Source organism: Stigmatopora nigra, chromosome 21, assembly GCF_051989575.1.
Source record: "Stigmatopora nigra isolate UIUO_SnigA chromosome 21, RoL_Snig_1.1, whole genome shotgun sequence".
Lineage (NCBI taxonomy): Eukaryota > Metazoa > Chordata > Actinopteri > Syngnathiformes > Syngnathidae > Stigmatopora > Stigmatopora nigra.
Genome location: NC_135528.1, coordinates 4,963,088 through 4,987,926, shown reverse-complemented (window position 1 = coordinate 4,987,926; position 24,839 = coordinate 4,963,088). Strand labels below are relative to the sequence as shown.

Below are 24,839 nucleotides of genomic sequence, written 5' to 3'. Positions count from 1 at the left end.
AAGTTGACTAGATAGATCTTAATTCAAAGTCATAATTTATAGGTTCAGGATTGTATTTGCATTTTAATTTTTGGCTCCACGAGGAAGGAACTATCTTGAATGAGTCAAAACATCTTTGGTTGCAAAAATGACGCCAAATGTGACGTCCACAGGAAGTCAGTCAATCAATATAAGCAGATTGCAAGCGACCGAAGGGTCCTGGTAGGCTTGGAAAACTCTTTCCTAACTCTTATTTCAACTAATCGATCATTACTTTTAATTCGATTTGCACTTGAACGCATTTTTCACGTTTTGACACGTTCATCAAGTGCATCGTTTGTGTAAAAAATAGTCAACACTGGATAAAAAATGTGGATTTCATGCTAAATTTTAGCTTCAGTACTTTCTTCCACTCCAAACAACAGATCAGAAAGATCCAAAGTACTTTTAAGAAGAAATGATTTGTTAATTCCCATTCGCAACGAGTGGTCGATGTTGTCTCGGATCTGACGCTGTTTTATGATGGCGTGGCATTAAGGCGTCGGGGTTGTGTGTGGATTTCCCGGCACCCAGTTTCAGACGAGTCCCTAATCATGGAAGACGAAGCATTTGAGCAGATAGTCAATGTGATCAACTGGCTGGTGTCATGGGTGGCGGCCGGGGCAATGATGTTCGGTGGGGTTTTTCCATATATCCCCCAGTACCGAGACATCAGGCGCACACAGAATGCCGAGGGTTTCTCCACATATGTGTGCTTGGTTCTGCTGGTTGCCAACATCCTAAGAATCCTCTTCAGGTACTAAATTAATGCTAGTATACCTCACATCACTTAACTAAATAAAAAAAACGCAGCTTTAATATTGTCAGAATGCATTGTTTAATTGTGCAGTATTAGATTGATCGAATGAGAAAAAACATTCACGATTTCGTGGTCAAAAGAGTGGACGCTCAAAATAGCCGGCACGCTTAATTCAAGCATTACGGTAATTCCATTCAAAACAGAAGGCAATGGTTGATTTACGTGTCGTCGTAATTCCTAAATGCGTTCTCTGTGAAGGGTGCAGGAATTTTAATTGCTATTTTCTCTCAAATTAATCTGTGAAATTGCATCATTTTTATTTTGTGAGTAGTCAAGGAGATATACTACAATCTTAAATCATAGCAGCACAAAACATGGAATTAAAATTGATACATGCACACATTTAAAGGTGCAGGTCCCATATTTGTGGTACTATAAATCAAGATTTTTCCATAGTTCCCAGGCAAAGTGAGTCACCTAAGATTGACCCAAATTTTGATTCACACTACTACAAAAACTAAGTATGCACACAGCAACTTTAATTTAAATGTTCTCAAAATTGATAGTTTGTTTCTTTCTTGCTCCCAACAGATTTGGCCGTTACTTTGAGACCTTACTACTATGGCAAAGCATCATCATGATCGCCACCATGTTGGCCATGCTCAACTTGTGCACCAACGTCCGTGTATCCACCGAACTCAACACGAAAAGACGCTCCTTTCTAGGTCAGAAACTCCATCCGTCTCTAAAACAGTCATGCAAGTTCCATCCTAAAATTTCATGGCACACTACTTTCAAAGATTAAATTCCAAGGGCGCTATGCATTTCTGTTTACTCAAGCGGTTACGTAATCGCGGTTTAATCTATCATGTGAGTGAAGTCCTGTGGTGTGCGTCCCTCTTTTTTTTCCCCATGTGCCCGCTGAGGGATTTTAATCTGACTTCCAGATCTGGTAAATTGTGATACAATTTAATCTTGAATGCTAGATATTAGAAATATATTTGCAACAAAATAGTTTGGATGTATATTTCAAAATACATTTCAATCAAAACACAAATTGACTACTACTTTGAGAATGGTAACCTCAAACAGACAAAAATAAAACAGATAAAAATAATATACGTATAATTTGTAGTACTTTGGAAGGAACTATTCCCTACTTCATACAGCAGATCCCATCCCTTTGCAGCAAGTTCTTCCCAGCCATTCTCTTGCCTTAACCCCCCCCCCCCTCCCCAAATTGTTATCGTTGTCATGATGTCGTGTTTCTTTCTCTGAAATGGACATCCAAAAGCAAGCTCTTCTTCTTTTCCTTACTTGTGCGTTTATTTTCCGTCTGTAGCCTCAGACATTAAGGACGAGGACGTCCGAATTCCTAGGAGGCTTTTTCTGGGTAGGTACTCATCTTTTATGTGTCCACCATTCCTCCACATCTGCTCACGTTCCTTCCCCCTTGCCCAGTTGACACTAACAGCATTGATCACATCCCAATCGCTTGCAGATTTTGTCCAATCATAGACCCTCATGCATGTTACCATCCCAGTGCCTGCCAATCATAACAACCTCTGCAATTCAAGATTAAGCCTTTTTTTTCTCCCTTTGTTGTTAATCTGACTTCTTCTGTTGAGAGCTAATCTGTTTTCATCAGTTCTGAAATGAATTTTATCAGTCAAAATATTTCTAGTTCTTTTTATTTTGTCAATTTAATTACTTTAATATAAAGGGGGAATAATAACATTTTATTCTTTTAAACAAGCAAAGAAAAACAGTATATATTTTTATTTATTTCCATTGAAAACTAACATAAGAAATGAATACATTTTGTCAGTTTTAGATGTTTTTCCAAATTTTAGATAAAAAAACATATTTTTGCAAAAAAAAGTGGTTTGGAAGGCATTTTTTTTTATTTGAAGTGTTTTCTTAGATATTAAAATATTCAATACCACTTTCATTCTCTTTTAATCATTTTCATTTGAAAATAAATAATATAATAATAATACAGTTACAATCATACAATCTTGCAGTTTTTTGCCTGAACAGGAGATGGCAGAAAGACCCAATTTTTCATTGCTCGTCATAAACCACCAATCTAAACCCATCCAAAAATTGGTTATGTAACATTATAATCATTCTCTGTTATGTTAATAAGAGAACATCTTCAAAACCCCACGCTGTACTAGCCATGCTTATCACCCCCTTTTTTGAATAACTTCCAGCCAAATAACCCCATACACAGGACTCGAACCCACAATCCCTGTCATACAAGTCACTACCTCATCCCGCTGGGGCTCATTGATACCCCTATGCCTGGAATGATGGCTGGAGCCTAATTCTCCGAAGTAACATTGAAGTTACTTTGAAAAGAGGTCAATTATAGCCATTGTACAAAACGTAATGGCTGTCAGTGAAGTGAAAAGCTCCAACATCAGTGCCAGTAGTGTTTTTTTTTCTTCTTCTCAAGTCAGCGGGGCGTTCTCCTTCACTTTTTCTTTCCGCCCGTGTGCTTCTCCTGATTGCACACCTTTTTTTCCCGTTGTGTAAGGCCTAATCATAGCACACGTTATACTGTAATTGCTCTCAGCGCGGAACATTGCCATTATAACACCAGGCTCTTCTATCCAAACAGCTTGACATTTGCCAGCAAACAGCGAGGCAGTGTTGCTTTCTCACGTATCTATATTAGGACTTGGCCTCTTACACGGTCTGGGAGCTTTTTAATTATTTCTTCATAATTAACCCTGGCTAATGTTCTTTGGAAATGGAATCTCCATGATTGTGTCGCCAAGAGGATTTTCAACACGCGTCGTCACATTTCTTTAGCATGTTTACTTCCTAAGGTGGAAGCTTCAGAATTTGGGCAATGTGGGCGACCACGCAAGGCGCATTCAATTTTGGGGCGCACAATAGCCCTTACGCTTAACTCAAACATGGGAAAACTACGGCCTGCGGGCCACATCTGGCATGCTAGGCTTTTTAATTCAGCCCGCCGACGTTGTCCAAATGTATTTTTATTTTTTTCCCCAAGATGCAAGCCAGTGGCAGTAGCTCTGTCCACTCTTATTTGTTTTTCGTGTTTTAGAGCCTTCTATCAATTTTTAAATTACAATTTAATATTTCTTAATACATTCCTTTTTACTTTACTTTGTACTTTAGACTTTTTACTTTAATGATGAGTGATGAGTATGTGAATACTTTAGTCCTTTTTTTCTCTTTATATTTCATATGTACTATTAACGGATGCACTTTTTTATATGTATCATATCTTGTGTTGACCCGGCCCGTCTGTCAAATTTTTATAGTCAATGTGGCCCCCGGGCCGAAAAGTTTGCTCTCACCTGCTCTAACTCTTTTTATTTATTATTTTTTTAATTAACTGGCTGCTATGAACAGTGATTAGAATTCCTCTCCATTTTGACTTGGACGGCAGGCAAAGATATTTTAATTTAGCTACAATTAAACCTCATGCAAGGCATTTGGTTCCAAATCAACATCAACACCACTTTAAACTTTTTGGTTCATTTTTTTCCCCTCAGTGAGCTTTCTGCTCTTTCCCCCACTGATTATAATATATATTTGACTTTTTATTCTCATGCTAGAACAATTGTATTCGCCTCATCAAGTGTTTAAGCCGCCAATGGTATTGATTTAAAAATGTCATGCAAATGTCATGTGCTTTAATTCACGGATGAAAGCCGAGATTTCATCCAATAAGTCGCTCAAAATGTCATCAAAGTTGGCGCTTTGGCTGATTAAGAGGTGAAGTTAACAAAAGAACTTTGCTGTTCATCTGCTCAATAGATAATGGACTGCAAAGGGTGTTTAAACACTTAACAGCTACTTCATTTGAGTCCACCTAATGAGGGATTTTACGACCTCCACAACGGTTAGGTTTATCACCAATTATTTTTTACTAGAAAATCTCATTGACTTCTCAAAAAAAACAAAAAACAAAGGACATCTATTTTTTTGCTCGCCCTAATTATATTCCCTCAGTATTGGTAGACACTCAAAATCAGATTCTGTTCAAAAATGTGTTAAATCATTCGTTAGTGTTCTTGTTTTGTGTTATTTTTATATATATATATATATATATATATATATATATATATATATATATATATATATATATATATATATATATATATATATATATATATATATATATATATATATATATATATATATATATATATATATATATATATATATATATATATATATATATATATATATATATATATATATATATATATATATATATATATATATATATATATAGATTAATATAAAAATAAATAAACTGATAAACTGTAAGCATTCATTCACAGCTCGAGTGTGAAGCTTTTCTGTCTGCGCGTTAATTCATTTTTCTATAAAAAGAAGCTTAATTTCTCACTTAAACACTTGTGGAGGTGCAAAAAGAAAAGAATAATTGGAATAGCTCAAAGTAGCTTAGCCATGAATTGAGAATTTTTTTGCTTTGTCCATTTTTATTTTTTAAAAACATTATTTTTTGTCATTCAAATTTAACTACTGTTTTTTTTTCTTGAATATTATTTGAAAGCTATATCTGATCATGCAATTCTACCATAATTATCTGTTGAATGAATCACTTTCCTGATCATGTCAATCAAAAGATTTCTGGCATTTTTTGTCCATTACACTGCGCCTCACCGTGTATATTCTTTTCAGACTTTGACTGGAATTACTTCTGGTTGTGGAGCCGCTTTTTCGACTTCATCCAGTGCGTGTTGGCCTTCACGCTGACGGCGGCGTACATCACCTACGTCCTGCTCGAGTCGACGTTATTCGTGGAGACGCTGGGTTTCCTGGCCGTTTTCAGTGAGGCAATGTTGGGAACGCCACAGCTCTACTGCAACTACCAGAACAAGTCTACAGAAGGCATGAGGTAAGGGTCTGAAAAAAAATACTGTTTTCTGTTTACTGTTTGAGCATTAAGGTAGGAAATATCAAACTTTGGTCTATTAATATTATCCTCTAGCCTATTTGAATTAGTCCGTAAACACACATTTTTGCTGTGTCTGTATTCTCACCCTCTTGCAACCCTGACAATGAAATTTCCCGAATACGGGATGAATAAAGTCTAATCTAATCTAATCTAAATTGAACCTGAATCCTCGCTCTAACCAAACAAGGTTCCCTAGCAACTTATTTCATTATTCTTTGTGTCAGACGTGTTAATCGAAGCGGTCATCTCCATTTAGATAAAACTAGTCGTCAGTGAGCCGGTGATTGTTTCCCCCAAACGGAACATTTTAACCTTTTTAGAGCCATAAAACCGACAGAAACCCAAATGCTGGGTACTTTAATGTGGTGATAAATGGATATTGGAGTGGGAACGTAATATGATACAGAGCGGCATTTAGGGTGGATGGGAACGTAATAGGAGATAAGTCATTGTGGGACGTCTACGAGGCTGATAAAAAGCTTTGTCACGGCATGTGTGTGTGTTTGCGTGTCGCTCGGCTGCCGCTGGGTCTTCTGCAATCGTCAGATAAGGGCGCTCCGGGAAGGCCGACGCTCCGACTAACCCGCCATGACGGCTCCCCCGCTGAGCTTGCCCGTACACGCATACAAACTGTGTGATGCTCCATTCTTTTATTTTAGTTTATTGAAATTTCCCACCCAATTTGAAAACTATCTTCACTGGTAATCAGGTTTTAAGTTGTATACCTTTTTAAAATCAAATTAATTAGTGATGCAAGGTCGTCTTGTACTTAAACTAGAAGCGTCTCTCATCTTTTGAAGTGAATTGTGATTAAATTGCATGCAATAATATGTGATCTTGACATCCTTAAGGTAGGGTGCTTGGATTTTTGGTCGCCGGTCTAATGGTGACAGAGTTTACTGTTGAAAACAGCTCTCAGAATTATATTCATGAGAGAGTTTAATCTCAGAGAGAGAGAGAGAGTTTAATATCTGAGAGTCTAATATCTGAGAGTTTAATACCTAAGTACTGTCTAATATCTAAGTACTGTCTAATATCTAAGTACTGTCTAATATCTAAGTACTGTCTAATATCTGAGTACTGTCTAATATCTGAGTACTGTCTAATATCTGAGTACTGTTTAATATCTAAGTACTGTCTAATATCTAAGTACTGTTTAATATCTAAGTACTTTTGACCGGCGACCTAAAGGGACCAAAGGACTGGCGACCAAACGTCCAGTAAGCTGAGGTAGACATCTCTCAAGCCAAAGGCTGTCAAAATATCATTGGAATACTTTTTGGAATGAGATTTTTTCTTGCAACCCAATGCAAAAAAAACCAAAAACTATCAAGCGGAAGACTTGTATTTTGAATAATGTTCACGTTGACTTTGTATAATTTATCTAAATCGAACGACTTAATTATTAGTATCAATGTCATGGGAAGTTAATATTCAGAAAAGTGCCGCAATGCACAAACCAGACGACCTTGAAAAAAGCCTTCATGCGTCCGTCCTTACTTTCCTATTCGGAAAACAGCAGCTATTGTCTTGTTTCTCTCGGTCCTGCCGATGCAACCTGTTGACAGCTGACAGCAGTTGCTAGGCTACTTCCGTCTGACTCGTTCAAGGTCCATCCACACGCTGCTCTGCTGCATCTATCGTTGTGCTATTTTTCGCGCCGGAACATTCATTTGGGCACTAGGAAACTTGGACCATGAACCAACGTCTGTCTCTGTGTGTGTGTGTGTATATGAATGTCTAAGCAGACACACAGACAGACATAAACCATTGTCCCCCTTTTCTCCAAAGTGTCCAGTCTGTGAGGGAAAGCATCTATGGTATCTTCTTTTTAACTAATTAGTTTTTGTGCTAAAAGCTCAGCCATTGGTTTGATTGTTTAGTTTCGTAGATATAACAGGAGTGGAAGTTTGAAGGAATTGTCAACGGTGGTTGTTTTTTTTTAGTTAATACGCTCTGAACTGTTAGACACGCAATAGAAAGCTCTTTTTTTTTAATCACGGAATATGACGGAGCACGCAATTGAGACAATTGGCCCGTGAGGATGTTGTCATATTTGTCTGGAAATAAATAGCACGAGTGATATATTCCACAACAGTGCTCAGGTTCATTTAACTGTTCCTTGCTTCATTGTTTTTATTACTCACTGTATCAGCTTGCATTATAATCAGATTTTTTTTTGGGGGGGGACCATAGTCGCACCAGCCAAATAATTAGCAATGAGGAGAAATTAATAGTTAAAATATTCTTGTCACAGTGGAGTGTAGTAGGGTATTTTTTTTTAAATTTTACAACAACAAAAAGCATCTTTTAACTAAAAACAAACATATTTTTTGTCCCAGGCCGAGACAAACTGAGAAAATAGTGCTGCTTATAGTCCGGATAATACGATATATTGTTAATGTGTGGATAGACCTGGTTGATTTCATCTTGATATTCTTTGTGAGTGTCGCTTACATATGTGTATACATTTTTCTTTTAATGTACGAGGAACCAAAAAAAGCTGTTTAAACAGGATACTTTAGTCCTATAATATTTGGTTTGTGTGGTAGTTTTCAGGCTACTGCTTGCAGAAGGCAGAGCTGCATACTGATGCTAAGTGGCCTGCCATAAAACAACACAAATACTAAACCGGAGATAGGACACTCATGTGTAGCCTTATAAGGATCGTGTGTTGGACTACACAAACACTGCGAGGAGTAAAAAAAAAAAAAGTACTTCAAGACTGATGCTGCTAGTTGTAGTATTTGTACAAGTAGATTTAAAGAGACTGGGGATGATTTAAGTCTACAAACTTGGTTGGAATTTAATTTTCTTCAAAATTGGTTGCGTTAGAGATTTGAAACGCCAGCAAAAAGTCAATCTTTCCATTTGACAAATTAGTATATGCTTATGTATATCTTTTTTGGATCCTATTTTGTTGGAAAAGCAATGGTGATCAAACTGTTGATATAGTAACTTTTCTAACTCACTTTTAGTCCTCCCTATTACTAACAATACTGCTTTTTTTCCCCATTTTTTGAGGTGATGTTGGGGTCTAAACTAATTGGATAAAACCAAGTGACGTTAGACAGAGTATTCAAAAATTACAGTGCCTAAAAAATATAACTAACAAAATAAAAACACAAAAAAAACCCAATCTTTTCCCTACCCGCATTCAAAATGTCTCAAAATACGGTGATCATTAGTAATTCAAACCTACACCCATAAAGATTAGGTAATACTTTGACCACAGATGCACCCAGGTTGTTTTTTTAACCAACGTCTGGTGCCACTTTGGCTGACATTAGATGTCCAATTTAGGGCTGGCAGACTTTTTAAAAAACACAGTTGCCACAGAGCACTCGTCTCAAAAGGAGGGAGAAAAAATGCCCAGACTATGTTCTCTTGGCCTCTTCTGTGTTGGAGAGGCGGGGGAGGACTGGATCAAACACGATTCCCGCCTCTCTCATGGTTACCTGCGGCAAGGCGCACTCATAACCAAGACGACAGTTGACAAGGAGGAGGTTGACTAAGAACGTAGCTAACAAGCTCCTCACTGAAACTGCCAGGTTGCCGTGCAGCAAGAGAGAGGCGAGCGGGTTCAGAGAGCCTTGTTGAAAACGAAGGAATTGAGACTTTCTCATAGCTCAAATAAGGAATAAAATGTATGTGAGACTAGTGAAAAGGCAATCTGAGATGAATGGAAAGGCTTTGACAAATGGGCCTTGAACAATGCAAAGGGATTAGATCAGGGGTGGGTAAATTTTTGGGCCCGGGGGTTAACATTGACTTTAAAAATTTGACTGATAGGCCGGGTCAGCACAAGATATGATACATATAAAAAAGTGCATCCGTTAACAGTACATATGAAACATAAACAGAAAAAAAGGATTAAAGTATTAACATACTTGTCACTCATCGTTCAAGTATAAAGTATTGTTTAAAGGTTAAAAGTCATTTGAAAAAAATATGAAAGTACTACATGGATGCAAATTGAAATTGCCACTTTAAATAGAAAGTGTCATCTGGGATTTGGATGTATGCTGGGATTTATTGAAACTGGAGGCCGGTCGGCTGAGTGACTGATGGCAAATGTCAGGGGAGGTCCATCGAGCTCGGCATTAGCTCGATCAGCTCGATTGATTTCAAATTACCCACAGACAGTTTGCCGGTCGGTTTTTGGAAAAATGATCACCCGCTACATTCTCTCTTCTTTTACAGCGTCAAGATGGTTCTGATGTGGACCGGCGGCGACACCTTCAAGACGGTCTACTTCCTTCTCACCCAAGCCCCCGTGCAGTTCTGGACTTGCGGCATGCTTCAAGTTCTGGTGGACTTTGCCATCCTCTTCCAGGTTTACTATTATAGCTTCTACCCACAAAAACCGGTTTCGCACACTACGTCCCACACCACCAGTGCCAAAGCCCTTTAAAGGAGGAGAACTGCCTGCAAGTTATTTATCCTCTAACATACGCTCAATGTAAAAAGCACAGTATGCTTTGCCTCCTGGAATGCACAAGGGGCGAAAGCCATGGAAATATCAGATATTCAGGAAGGTCAAACTAAAGAAACTTTCTTTTGGTCATCTTTTTTTAACATTAGACCTTCTATCAGGGGGGTCTCTGAAGATCTGGCCCGGCATTCATCCACCTTACCCACCTTTTACTTTAATAGTGCCCCAAAAGACAGAAGAACTTTGGATTGATATGAAGCAGCAACAAGAAAAATAGCAAAGTCTTTGTTTAAAGGACTATTTACTGAAATAATGCCTTTTTAAAACACAGAAAATGGTCATAAATTGTCCAAAATAGGTTAATCAGACCCCGATTTCTACCCTTACAAACACCTGTGAACTAGGTGTCCAAACTTGATTGTGTTTACAAAAGCCCACTTTCCAAAAAAATTAAGAGATGCAAGAGACAACTTAACACATCCATGTTTATTGGATTACTAATAGACTATTTGGAATTGGGTAAAAAGTCAACATCAATACCAACCTTCCCAGTTGAAATGAATTTAATGTCAAGAAGTGTCAATGGACCAATGAATTAAGGGCTACAAACAACTAAATAATGATAATAATTCAAAGTTTGAAGAAAATTAGCAAAATCAAATGTAAAAAATATATACTATACACTCTATACATTCCAAAAAATGAAAAAAAATCAGCGACAGCAAAGCGTAAAGTCCAGAAAATCACGACATAGAGAGCACAATTTATCATGGATTATTTTTTATATACATTTATGTAAAACTTCAACACACATTATGTCAGATTTTCACTCCTGAGCTCCAAAAGAGAACTGAATACAGGTTAAATTTAAGCTTATTGTGCAGGCCATGTTCTTTTATATTTTCATCATTAGATACAGGCTGGAGTTTGGACACCCAGGTTCTAAAACCTAAAACCCCACCTCTGTGAAATCTGTGCACATGGACAATCTTTTCTCATTTTTACTGAACTTTATGGACCAGCTTTTGAGGAAAAAGCATGCAGTTTGACTGTTGCATGCCGCCCCTCCCTCTGCCTTAATGCACACGCCTAGGTCAGGTCACAGTTGCTGAATGTACTCGGAATGACGTTTGCTGTTTGTTTTGGTTGTTTTTGAGCCGCGCTTGTGAAGAAATACTGGCCAGATTTGGTCTCAATGTCCGTCCTCGTGCTCTCTTTGAACCGTTATAGAAGCCGAGCATATTAAATAGGTCCATCAAAAAGAAGTATTAGCTTGGGGTATGTCCTTCTTGGATGAGTTCACCCTGATTTTGGGCTTTTAGCCAATAGGAGTTCTTGAAGATCAATGGCCAAAGGAATGGAGCCAAAAATAATGAACTGTTGAATTATACTCACTGCAGGTGTCAAGAGACATATACAAATCATTTCGATATATATATTCTCAGCCACTGACCATTATTTTTATTTTATACATCATATTAAGAGGGCTTTCCATTAATAATTTTTCTTTTTTAGATATTTATGTTCTGTTCTTTGGTGGCTTTGACCTATATGCATAAATATATATTATTATTAATAATATTGTCGTTGTTTTGCTGTCCCATCCACACCAGCGAAATATTCCTTTAAGAAAATACTAGTTTTTATTGTTATTCCAACAGCATTTTACCAATCCTTTGGTGAGTTACATTTTTGTATTAACCCTTTTGTAACTGTTCTTTTCCCATTTTTTAAAATTGTTTTATTGTTGAATAACGCTTTCTAAACGCAAACCAAAATAATGCTCAAAATTTTAATTTCTATGTTCCCAGTGCCTGTTTTTTTCAGGTCTGGTTTATCTAATGGATTTTTTTCTGTTTACCTCTGGAACATCCACCAACAATGGAGTGACTAAAATGGACCGAATAAAGACGACATGGAAAGAGAGAGAGAGATGCTCACCCAGTGTATTTGCTTCAAGTGTTTGCAGAGCAGCTCCAATATTAGGTACGCTAACAATAATGTATTGCATTTCATCTTGTTATGCACCTATACTTTGCGTACAAGTTTCATTAAAAACTGTGATGACTAAGTAGGAATGACTCTTCCAGTGTACAGACATTGCATGTATGTACACTGGATGAAAAATGTCAAAACAAGTGCCATATTTTTCAGAGTATAAATCGCACCAGCCAAAGAATACACAAAGAAGAAAAAATAGATATATACTAAGCCACATTTGTGGGAGATCAATTTTTGGGGGGTCAGAAATCGAGATAAACATAGCAGAAATGTAAAAATTGAGAACAAGCATCTTTTAACATAACTGATTTTTAGGTAACTATATAAAATTAGAACCATAACATTACATGGTGTCGGAAGTCTGGGAGAAAAAATAACTAACAAGTTGTAATTGAGTACTAGTCTATTGAAAAAGGTGCGATTTATAGTCCAGATTATACGGATTCAAATCTTTTTCCAAGACAAAATCTTATAAAATCACCCCTTTGTATCAGATCAGATATCTAGGCAAGGGTTAAAATATAATTAATAGAATTCATTTGTAAAATTGTTGTCAATTCACCAGCAAAGGTCACATGATGCACAGATTTATTTGCATTTAGAGGATGTCATTCTAGCAACAAAAGAAGGTTGCTAAATTCCACTTGTTGACCTTTTTCTTGACCCTAGATCCATCATCCAAAAAGCCACAGCGCAGATAATCCTCCAAGAAATTGATTGCACCTTTCAAAGACGTTCCATTGAACGCCATATGCTTTTATACAAGAGCTGTAAATGTCCTGGACATTATCCAACCAAGTGCACATTTACAAGCAATTTCACATTCCCCTTTTTTATTCTTTTCCAATTTTACTTTATATACAATGACAACTCATTCCACCCCTCCTGCTGCTTTAATTTTCCCGACTATCCTTAGACGGACTTTTTCATTTTCGTTTCTGCCAACATTATTTGTCGAAGGGCCACCCCCGGGGTGAGGAAGGTTTACACAAGGTGAATTTATTTTGTGTATCTTTTTTGGCAGCCGGAGAAACTTTCCCCTCATTCCCTGTCACTGTTTATCAAAGATGCGGTAACATCAGTCGTGGGAACAGTCTATTTATTATTAAACGATAAAGTGGAAAGGGGATTAAACAAGGGTACCGTATTTTCACGACTATAAGGCACACCTAAAAGTCTTAGATTTTCTCCAAAATAGACAGTGCACCTTATAATCCAGTGCGCCTTATATAAGGAAAAAACTGAAAACCAAAAACGAAAAACCACCACTGTCAGATATTAAAAAAACACAAACGCCTGAACTGAAACAATATTGTTAAATATGCAGATGCCATCTTAGTTTACAAAATCTTCCATCATATAGCTCCTCCCCCACTGCAAGATTTTATACAAAAAAAAATCCCAAACATCAACAATGGCTGGCTCTAGAGGTGACTGTGTAGTGAGTGCTTCATCCCTGGAAGTCAATAGCAATTTTTAACCATATTTTCACGACTATAAGGCACACTTAAAAGTCTTAAATTTTCTCCAAAATAGACAGTGCGCCTTATAATACAGTGCGCCTTATAATACAGTGCGCCTTATAATACAGTGCGCCTTATAATACAGTGCGCCTTATACAGCAGTGCGACTTATAATACAGTGCGCCTATATATGGAAAAAAAATGTCATTCATTGAGGGTGCGCCTTATAGTCGTGAAAGTACGGTACAAACAATTTCAGATGTTCTAAGCGCAGTAGTAGAAACAAAAAAATCCAGCGTTTTTCTACTCTGTTAAAATCTTAACTCCATTTTTTTCTGTTAAAACCAAATATTTTGCAAGTGGTTTCAATCCAGCCATTTATTAAGTACAACTATAAAACTGCATACAGTGCAATAGTCTCATGCTTGATGTGTCGGATGAAACATGCCTAGGCAGAGTTGGAAAAGAGAGCACAGCTTCATTCCAATAACTTTTACAGTTTAACACTTTTTCTTCCGACAAGGCACTCTCGTCGCAAACCACGCTCTCGGTTGGAGGAAATCCATTATTTTCGACGGCTGACTTGGCTGAAAAGCGAGTCAGTGCTTTGGTTTCTTCTGCCCGTGGCGGTAAGGAATCAAGACTCTTGTAGTTTTTGTTTTTGTTTTTATGTTTTGCCCTTTGTATTTCATCTGAGCTTTTAATATAAGACTAAAGGGTTGTCAGCGACTGATACACTAGAACACGTGCTAACATGGATTGAAGAATGACAGTTTACACAAATGTTCAAGTGGATTAAAACAAATAGGACTACATTATGTACAGTTAAACTACTAGAATGAACAATATAATTAATGTCTTACAAGAAGATTCTCGTAATCGCTCACAGCTTTACTTTCTTGCCTCTGAAGTAAATAAATAGACGTCCAGACTAGTAATTCAGCATATGATGGTTTCTATTCTAGCAAAACCAATATACCAAAACATTGATTTTTGGAGTCAACTCATCTCTCCCTCTTTTTTTTTCTCCCTTCATTTGAATAGCGTCAATCTGTTTGTCATCTCCCCGTCAATATAATTTCCTCACAAACAGCCAAGCCGCTCATTTTTTTTTTAAGATGTGACATGGCCTATAATTAACCCGGCACGCGTCTCACATACTGAATGAGACAGTAAATGGGAAACAGCACATTAATACTTTCTATAAACATGATTCAGCTTCCAAAACAAGATTGATTTCATTTTTTTCTTCTCAGTTTTATCATTTGTAATAGTTCAATGTTGGTTGGTAGGTCCATAGGTTTTTGCTATTAGGGTCCTGCTTCCTGAGGATCTAAAGAATCCATCTGATCTTGTTTTCCCCTTTTCCAACCATCCGAGTGGATGGAAAGGAAAAAAAATGCTCTTATCTCATCATCAGACCTTTACTGAATATGACATTTAAGTCCCACTATCACAGAATTTAATGGGTTGGAATTTGTTCCCTGGAACCACGTTCTCAGGGATTAACTTCAATTTTGTACTCCAAATCATCACACAATAACATCAAAATGTCCCAAGGACTGTTATCCATTGAGTTTCATGCCTTCTGATGGAATCCTTGTCCGTAACTATACCATCGGTTTCAACTATGCAGAGGCAAACGCTTCCAAAAATATTTTATCACAAAATTTCGCTATGTAAGTATTAATCATTATTTTTTAATACTCTTTTACACAATTATATCCTTTAAATTGTGTGTAATAGTGGGACTTCCAGACCAATTTCATCCTGATGGTAAGTTTGTGTTGAACCCGTTTTTAAAACAAAAAAAGTCTTTATGGCAGTTTGTATTTCTTCCTAACCTCTTTACACAATATACTTCTTTGTTTATTTCCTTCCAAAGTCAAAATAAAGGACTGGCTCGTTTCAAGCAGATGTTTTTTCAACAGAAGCAGACTTCCTTCGAATTTGGCAGGCGCTGCTAAGTTTGGAAATGCTCCCTGTGTGGAGGAGCCATGGATTTCCTTCTGTGGGCGATTGAGACGGCGGCTCCCTGGTAGCTGTCCGTGTCTTGCGAATCTTCGCTATTCTGAGACTTTGTGCTGTCCTGCGAGTCGGGCTTCTGCCTGGCGGCTCGATTCTGCTCTTCCTTCAGCTCTACATATGACCTGGAGAAGGTGTGAAAGATGGACGTGACGGGGAAAGCCATGAGCAGAATTCCACTCAGGATGCTGCTGAGCGCCACCACTTGGCCGGGGATACTCCTGGGCACCATGTCGCCATAGCCCACCGTGGTCATGGAGATGACGGCCCACCAGTAGCTTCCCGGGATGCTGGTGAACTCCTGCTTGGCGCCCAACTCGCTCTCGGCGAGGAAAACCAGCGGGGAGAAGAGCGCCATGGCCACGCACAAAAACAGCAGGAGGAGGCCGAACTCTCGAGTGCAGCGTTTCACCGTCAGGCCGAGAGTCTGCAGGCCTAGTGAATGGCGGGCCAGCCTCATGACGTAAAAGATCCGCAAGGCCCGCAGGACTCGGAGGACCAGCCCAACCTTCTCCAGGTAGTTGTTCCCGGAACCCGTTGGTTTGCCGCCAGTTGATAACGAGTCGACGATCAATGTGATGTAATATGGCAGCAGGGCTACCACGTCGATGACGTTGAGTGGCGTACGGAGGAATGCGCACTTGCTCTGAGTCTGGATGAAGCGTAAGACGAATTCAAGGGAGAACCAGGCCACGCACACCGTCTCCAGGACAAAAATGTTGAAGCATCGTTGAGAGCATTCACCCTGCAGGACAAAGCCAGAATATAAGGTGAGGAACATCTGCCAGGTTGGTTATCATGTACTCAAAATATATGCAGAAAATAAGCAAATGCCAATTAGCTTTAATTTAAACCCTTATTTAACCTTGAAGGTACATTTGGTTTTACCATGGGGAGATGTGAGTGTTTTGCTAGCCATTGTCGGTTGAGAATAGCATAGTTTGGAGTAAAGTATGGCGTAAAAATGAAATTTAATGCATAAATGAGTGCGCAAAACAAGCTTAATCAAAACAAACTAAGAAATGGGGGTATTTTGGGGGTTTGAAACAAGAATTCGAAGTTGTCTCATGATACTTTGCTATAAAAATGGACATGAAACGTTATTCATAAAGCCTCCTAAAAAAGAAAATAATAAGAAAAAAGATAGAAAAAGATAGAAAAAGATAGGTGTGCTTGGGAAAAAAAAGCCTCCTTGAACTCATTGTCATTAACCAGCCAAGCTCATGAATATTTAAGCGTATAATTACAAAAGATCGTTTGGTTATTAAGTCAAAAGACATGAAGTGCAGTGTAAAAGAGCCTTGGTATGCTTTTCATCTTTATGCATTTACCAATTGGACTTATGAAGCATTCCCTTTGTAGGGTGCAATTAGAAGGAAGCTGGAACAAGTAGATTATATTCATGTTTCTAGATGAATAAGAATGTAAAAATCAATGTTACTTTTAATTTTTTTTCAGCCAACATTGACTCATACACAATATATAATGTGAATGTCACTTCCCCAAACAAAAATGCTCCAAGAAAAGGAGCTTTTGTTGCCTCACAGTTGGAGTTTGATTCTGTTTCACTTTCGGAATAGATGTGCATTCTTAAATGTTTCCAGTTATAATTATTCATTTCAATTCCACTCCATTTGCGTGAGTGCTGCATGTCCGCCAGGAGCGGCAAATAAACAACAACCCGCTCAGCCCAAGGCTTTGGCTGCAGGCTCGTGTGCAAAATAAAGATAATTCAATCTGGAGGCATTCCATTCCATCAGGGAATAATAAAAAGACATTTTTTGGGGGGTTATGTTTGATGGTGTGATTGTGCCAAATGCAATTTGGAAGTAGTCAACTGCACATGAAACATAATATTTGCAAATAGATTTGTTTTTGGTGAAGGCTTTTTCCTCTAGCCACAAATCAGCATTTTGATCTTAATGCAATTGAGCTCTAAAAGCCTACTTTGCAACCACGTCAAAACATGCAAACAAACACAACCCTGTCAACATGTCGGGGGTTAACGAGTGTGTTTTCCACTTCCTATCAGGTGTTTATCGTCACAGCGGAAACCGACCGTGAAAACTATTGACTCTTCACCTCCGCTTTTAATAGAAATTTATTCCATTTTTACCATTCCTTTAATTTGACAGTCTATTGCAGACATGGGCAAACTACGGCCCGCGGGCCACATACGGCCCGCTAGGCTTTTTAATCCGGCCAGCCGACGTATTCCAAATGTTTATTTTTCCCCCAAGATGGCGCCGTCATGCGGAAGCCAGTGGCAGTAGCTCTGTCCACTCTTATTTGTTTTTTGTGTTTTACAGCCCCTCTATCTTTTTTAAAATTAGTTTAATTTTTCTTAATACATTCCTTTTTACTTTACTTTGTACTTTATACTTATCACTTTGATTCTGAGTTAGTATATTAATACTTTGCTCCTTTTTTCTGTTTATGTTTCATATGTACTATTAACGGATGCACTTTTTTATATGTTGTCGTATCTTGTGCTGACCTGGCCCACCTGTCAAAATTTTTAAAGTCAATGTGGCCCCCGGCTGGGCCAAAAGGTTTGCCCACTCCTGCTCTATTGACTTAAATAGCACAAATAAATACATATTTTTTCAGTATTATTTTAATCAATTCACAAAAAAATCTAAGTTGACCCCGGTGAAGGTCGTCAAAAGCACTTTGGCCTGATTGGAGGGTGCTTCAAGAAAAAGGAAAAAAGCGCGAGGGATACAAAAAAGCTTCGTATTTGATTAGCTGGTGACGCTTCCTAACTGCACCCTTACATCCTCGCTAGGATTGCCACTCAATATCTTTTAGTGCTTGTTTCATTCAAAAAAGAGACGTTGGACAAGATTGGATTTGTTAGACTAAGATTTAAGGGACTTGACAAAGAAGCTTTATGGCATTTTCTTGGAGAGAGGTGTTGGCAGGAGGGGGGTAAAAAAAGATAAATAAAGTCTTCTCGCATCATGTCAGTTTGCTTAAATGCTTGTGGTTTAGTCCAAATGGGTTTTACATTTAAATGCATGAGTGGCACTAATGGAATGTTTTTTAAAGTTCACATCCTGGTAGGGAAGAGGTTGTTTTTTCATTCAAAACAAAAACTAGTATTGTGTAGTATTCAGGGTTATCTTATTTTTCCCAATTTTTAATTTAGGTTTTTGACTTTGTCCAACTATAAAAGACTGACTGGAATCCTGACTTGAAGGATATGTCATTTGAACGAGCACGATAAGGCGACCCTGGCGAACGTCCCTCAGCTCGCGTCTGTCGAGATGATTTACACCGGAGCTCCAAGCCGGCTAGCGTAGGTGGGCTGCCGCATCAACATAATCGGAATTGTACCGGAGCAGCGCGCTTCCCTAAGGCCATCTCGCTCAAAGAGCATAGTGAGCACTGTGCAGAAATTCATTCTTTATTTATTTTCTTGGTTTCGTACCACAAAAAAATGAATTAAACATGTGGCTAGTTCTATTTTGGGGGTTTCTTTAAAGGTCCCTTTTTCATTTGAATGATTTTTGATTGTTAAATGAAAATTGGGGGGAGAAAGGGGATGATTGGCGGGTTGTTTCTGTTGGCGAAAAGTGGGAAGCGTTTTCTAGATGGTTTTGAAATTTTAGGATGGAAAACAGTGGAGCGAAAGTTTTGGAGTTGAGTTTGTTTTATAAATAATGCAAAACCTAGGTACATGAAAATCTAGTCCATCAAACATTGAATGTGGTAGTAGTGGTAATGGTGGTGGTGGTGGTGGTGGTGGTAGTGGTGGTGACAGTGGTAGAAATAATAGTAGGAGTAGTGGTGGTAGTAGTGGTGGTAGTAGTGGTAGGAGTAGTGATGGTAGTAGTATTGCTGGTGGTAGTGGTTGTGGTGGTAGTGGTGGTGGTAGTGGTAGAAATAATAGTAGGAGTAGTGGTGGTAGTAGTGGTAGAAGTAGTGATGGTAGTAGTATTGCTGGTGGTAGTGGTAGGAGTAGTGATGGTAGTAGTGGTAGCAGTAGTGGTGGTGGTGGTAGTGGTGGTAGTAGTGGTAGTATTAGCAATAAAATCTATTGCTGATTGCATTCTGCAATCATCAAACCAGTTGTTGTTTCAAAGTGTAATTTAACCTGATTTATTTTGTTCTTGTATTATTTTCACAGACCTGAAAATATGGCCTATTTTGGAACAAAGTGGACCAAGTCACTCACCCTCTCCTCTTCCTCGCGGAGGTCCGGCATGGTGCTGACGCAAAGCGTGACAGTGGTGATGGCCACGAACAAGACAGACAGACAAGCGAAGATCTTTCCGGGGATCCCGGAGTGAGGGTTCTCCACCATGTCCCTGAGCCGGCGCATGCAGCCACCCGCCCTGTCCTCTTCGGCCTGGCTGGCGGCCAGCTGCTGGCTCTCCCGGCAGGACTGCGACACCACCACTGAGTCGGCCTCCTCTTCCTCCAGCCGCCGCATTTCCTTGTACTCCTCCTGGCGGAGGCGCAGCTTCCTTAGGCAGCACCAGTCCAGCTGGTTCTCCTCCACGCCCCAGTAGAGGAGCTCCTCCTGGAAGGAGAGGGCGCACATCTCACGGAGCAAACGCAGCTTTCCCGCCGCCAGGAAGGTGACGATGGTGCGAAAAGCCGACGGGCTGCGGTCGAAGAAGAACTCGTTGCGGCTGCCGTCATAGTCGTCGCACACGTCCATGATCTCGGCTTCGTTGCTGCAGCCACGTAACTTCCCCAACCTGGTCATGGGGAACTCCTCCAAGGTGGACCAAGGGATGCGGTACTTGATGCCCCCCACGTTGATGATGGCCGCCCCTTCCTCGATGTCTCGCTGTGGTTGGAGCAGGCGTTGGGCCCGCTTGTAGAAGACGCCCTTCTTGGACGAGACCTCCTGGGGGTTCTCCACGCGCTTGAAGTGGAAAGTGGGGAACTGGGGCTCGGTATTGCCGGCCAGGAAAGCCACTTCCTGGTACATGGCGACCGCGGCGCTTCACGGGGGGCTCGCCGATCCTCGCCCGTTCAGCAATACGCCGCCAATCTGAAAAAAACAATGGTACATTTAGTTCAAATGGATTAGGTGTCTATTTTAGGGTTGTCAATTGTGCTCTACTCTTGTCTTACGTAGACCTTTTGTTTTTCTATTCCATTTCAGGTATCATATGGATCATTCATTTCCTACATCGCTCATCTTGGTCAAGGTCATGGGGTGCTGGAGCCTATCCCAGGTAACTTTTAAATCATGAATACAAATAACCACACACATTTTAGAGTGTTTGTTTTCATTTGAGTAACATTTTGTTACAGCATATAACACAATATAAGTTAACCCCCAAAAAATGTCTATCTATAAAAGAAATGGCGGATAAAAAAAAGAAATCACTTTTTTGGTTGCCTCCTATAAGCAGTTGTCTTATTTACACTTTGTTTTAAGAGGCAAAACTGTGTTTTAGTGCCTTTTTAAATACACATACTATCCATTCAGAGTGAAAGAAACTCTTTCAATCTTTTCTAATTACTCCTAATTATGCATTCATTCATTTTCATCACCGCTTATCATAGTCAGTGTGGCGCAAGAGAGCCCATCCCAGCTGACTCGCCACTCTAGACCGGTCGGTCGCCAGTCAGTCAACCATTTACACTCACAATCACCCCCAATGGAAATCGATCCCACGCTTCTCTCACCAAAGTCAGACGAATGAACCGCTGCCCCATTAGAGGATAATAAAAAAATAATGCTCTAATTGGAGTCATTAATTCCTTCATTTCTTGATCAAATTGACCTAGAAAAGAAGCAAACTGCAGACTGGGCAGAAAAAGGGACAAACATACAATGATGCAGAAAAGGAAACATGCATTAGCCATATTACACTCATGTCAAGTGCAATGGTGCTCTAATCCACAGCTTTGGAAGACCAATAGAAAGCGAGTGAGAGAGCGAAAAAAAGCGAGTGAGAGAGAGAGCGTGCACTATGCTGCATTAGCGGACGGTTTGTGCGCTTCTTCCCAGCCGCACACAAATCTCCACATGAAAGAATTAATGGGTATAAATGGATGGAAAAGAAAGACAATTTGCACCCAACATTCTCCTTTGAATGCCATGTTGAGCGGGGAAAAGACCACAATGCTGGATGGTTCTTTTTATTATCTTTCAAGTTTTTTTTCTTTTTTCTGGAAAAAATTCCAAGTCCATAAGGATGACATGCACGGTAACAATGTGAGACATGTCTTCTTTTATTTAAGAGGAGCATCTGGAGCTATGAGTAGTCAAAACACTCCAGGTTTGCATTGTTTATAGGGAAAAGAAGCTGAGTAGACAGTTTTCAAATGTACTAAATTATTCACTTGCTTGGTATTGACAGAGAAGGACTGTCATTTTATTTTTCCTGGGACACCTCATCAAAAAAACGTCAATTTTCTATTCAATAATAATCCATTCCATCTTCGTCAAATCTTATTTAAAGCCCAAGAAGCACATGTTAAATATTTATGCTGTTATTTATGATGTAAACAAACACAAATCCTTCATAATAGAGTATTAGAGCAGAAAATATGAGCAGACTCTGAAGAAAAGTTTTTTTTTTCCAATTTATCCTCAAAAAATTGAATATTTTATGAGAATATAATAGTCACCACAGATTAAGGGTTTAAATAAAAGTATGTTCCAGATAAAACAAGTCATTATAAATGCTTATAATGACAATTTCAAGTACTAACAACATCACATTTTAAGTACAAACAACATCAAATACAAATATTTTAAATCATTATGCCAATTTTAGGGACCTTTATTATTAATCCAACAAGAACAAAACACTATTCCACTTAAGCTTTTTATTCCAAGTACATCATTTGCCTAAAAAAAGGACAATGTCAACTTTCACCGTTGAACTCCCAAGCAAAAGCCACGTCCTAAAGAAAGACACAATAAATAAACCTGATGATTTATCCATCACCGTCCTTCAAGCCACATTCAATCCTCTCCATCAAAAGCAGACTAGTCATTGAAGCTGCTTCAAAACAGGCACAAGGGTGGTTGAAAAGAAGCAGAAAAATACAAAGCACTCACCCAGCTCACCGAGACCGCCGCTTCCATCTGCTCCGGCGTTTTCCAGCCGTCCGTGCGGCTGCTGAGGCACAGCATGCCGCCAAGTTTTCCCCGCGTGCACGCGTGGCGAGACCACGCGGGGAGGAGGTATGGCGAGTCCACACAGATGCGCTTTTTACGCGCAGCCACAACAGCAAACACACATGCACTTCCTTCCCTCTTAATTGGGACGCTCCTCCTGTCTGGACACGAAAAAAAGGGGGAAAAAAAGCCGTTCCAGCGATGAGCTGCTTTCTCTCGGCGGCGCCGACTGTGTGACTGCGTTCGTGTGAAAGCGTCATGTTGACTTTCTCCCTCGCGCTCCACTTAACCGTTATTGAAAAAGCGGTGTCATGCATTTAGGAGCACGTGAAAGGGGGTGAATAAGACTCTTGCATTTTCTGAACCTGTTTCAGGACAGATTGAGTTCATCTGGGGGTGGTGTTCCTCATGGAAGTCTGCTAAGTACACTTTGCTTTGAGTTCATCGCTAGGGAAAGTCGTGTGGGATTGATTCCCACTCGGTGTGGTTGTCTGTTATTGTGTGCCTTATCATCATCACCATGTATAGTAAAGTTTTTTTTCATAAAAATGACATAGTATTGTGATAGGTTCATCAATAATTACCCTTCTTTGTAATTATCAATAACTGCAGGCAGACATCTTATTCAATTATTGACATTTAATTAAATAGATTGGATCACGGATAAGATCCTTAAGAGAAGATACATCTTCAAAAGTATCCTCCCGAACAGTATATCGCGCACGACTTTAAGGCATTTGGATAAAAACAAACAGGCCTTCATTTGACCTAACAATCATATAACAATTACATAAAGAAGCCCGAAGTGTGTCACGAGTGTTATGGAAGTGGCAGATATCCCGAGTCCTTGCTGCCTCCCGATCAACAGCCCTCCCTCAGAGCCCGATACTGGGTGAGATGTAGCATAAACAATCCTTGGATAAGAAGTCCATGTGAGAGTGGACCGGGTGGCTGTTGATGACCTCGAGCAAAATCACGATAAAATATTGATTATAGTAGATAGATCATTTACACCAACAAAGCTATTTTTTTATATTAGTCTTCCTCCGAACGATAGGAAAAATGATTTAATCATTTAACAAAGAAATGAATTACTACACATATATGTATAATAGTAATACAGAATAAACCCAACATATAGTAAAGTTTTTTTCGTAAAAAATGATATAGTAGAGTAAGTGGATAAGTCATCAGTTCCCCACTAATTTGGTCTTGGGTTCAAATCCAAGTGTTTGCAAATATTTTCCCAATATTATTCAGGTGAATGAAAAAGGTAAAAGTACAAGTACTACTACTTTCTCTCACAGGGTGGTGGCCCAGTGGATAAGTCATCAGTTTCCCACTTCTTGGGTTCAAATCCAAGTACCTGCAAGTACTTTCCCAATATTATTCAGGTATATCAATGAGATAAAAGTATAAGTACTTCTGTCTAATGTTAGAGAATGGTGGCCCAGTGGATAAGTCAATCGGTCTCCATCCTCTTTGTTCCTGGGTTCAAATCCAAGTACCTGCAAATATTTTCCCAATATTATTCAGGTATATGAATGAGATAAAAGTATAAGTACTTCTGATTAATCTTAGAGAATGGTGGCCCAGTGGATAAGTCATCAGTCTCCCACATCTGTGGTCCTGGGTTCAAATCCAAGTACCTGCAAATATTTTCCCAATATTATTCAGGTATATCAATGAGATAAAAGTATAAGTACTTCTGACTAATCGTACTACTGCTTTCTCTCACAGGGTGGTGGACCAATGGATAAGTCATCAATCTCCAACCTCTTTGGTCCTGGGTTCAAATCCAAGTACCTGCAAAGATTTTCCCAATATTATTCAGGTAAATGAAAAGGATAAAAGTACAAGTACTACTACTTTCTCTCACAGGGTGGTGGCCCAATGGATAAGTCATCAGTCTTCCACACCTGTGGTCCTGGGTTTGAATCCAATTGCATGCCATAATTTTCCCAATTTTATTCAGGTAAAAGAATAAGTTCTACAATAAATGACTAATTGTGATCTGGGTATGAAAAGAGACAAAGCAACAAATACTACAGTTTAATATTGTCCTGGGTTCA

The 24,839-nt window shown here is 39.1% G+C and overlaps 2 protein-coding genes and 1 long non-coding RNA gene across 4 annotated transcripts; 2 read left to right on the top strand and 1 right to left on the bottom strand.

Annotated features, from left to right (window-relative positions):
* Positions 1-127: 127 nt before the first annotated feature.
* Positions 128-12,110, top strand: slc66a2 (solute carrier family 66 member 2). Of its 2 annotated transcripts, XM_077742997.1 has the most exons (5): positions 128-775; positions 1,370-1,503; positions 2,121-2,171; positions 5,471-5,687; positions 9,951-12,110. In XM_077742997.1, exons 1-5 carry the CDS (start codon positions 573-575, stop codon positions 10,159-10,161), a joined length of 816 nt encoding a protein of 271 aa, XP_077599123.1. In that variant the 5' UTR covers positions 128-572; the 3' UTR covers positions 10,162-12,110. The 2 variants fall into 2 exon arrangements, with proteins under 2 accessions (XP_077599123.1, XP_077599124.1); XM_077742998.1 differs by lacking the exon at positions 2,121-2,171 and having other exon boundaries at positions 140-775.
* On the bottom strand, positions 10,728-23,114 carry kcng2 (potassium voltage-gated channel, subfamily G, member 2). Its single transcript, XM_077742996.1, has 3 exons — positions 22,708-23,114; positions 19,852-20,679; positions 10,728-16,416 (listed from the first exon to the last, which is right to left on the bottom strand). The coding sequence occupies exons 2-3, from the start codon at positions 20,614-20,616 to the stop codon at positions 15,610-15,612; spliced, it is 1,572 nt and encodes a 523-aa protein (XP_077599122.1). The 5' UTR covers positions 20,617-20,679; positions 22,708-23,114; the 3' UTR covers positions 10,728-15,609.
* On the top strand, positions 19,808-24,608 carry LOC144214544 (uncharacterized). The gene is made up of 3 exons (XR_013330247.1): positions 19,808-20,694; positions 20,794-20,866; positions 24,508-24,608. It is a non-coding gene; the product is annotated as an uncharacterized LOC144214544 (long non-coding RNA).
* The last annotated feature ends 231 nt before the right edge of the window (positions 24,609-24,839 follow it).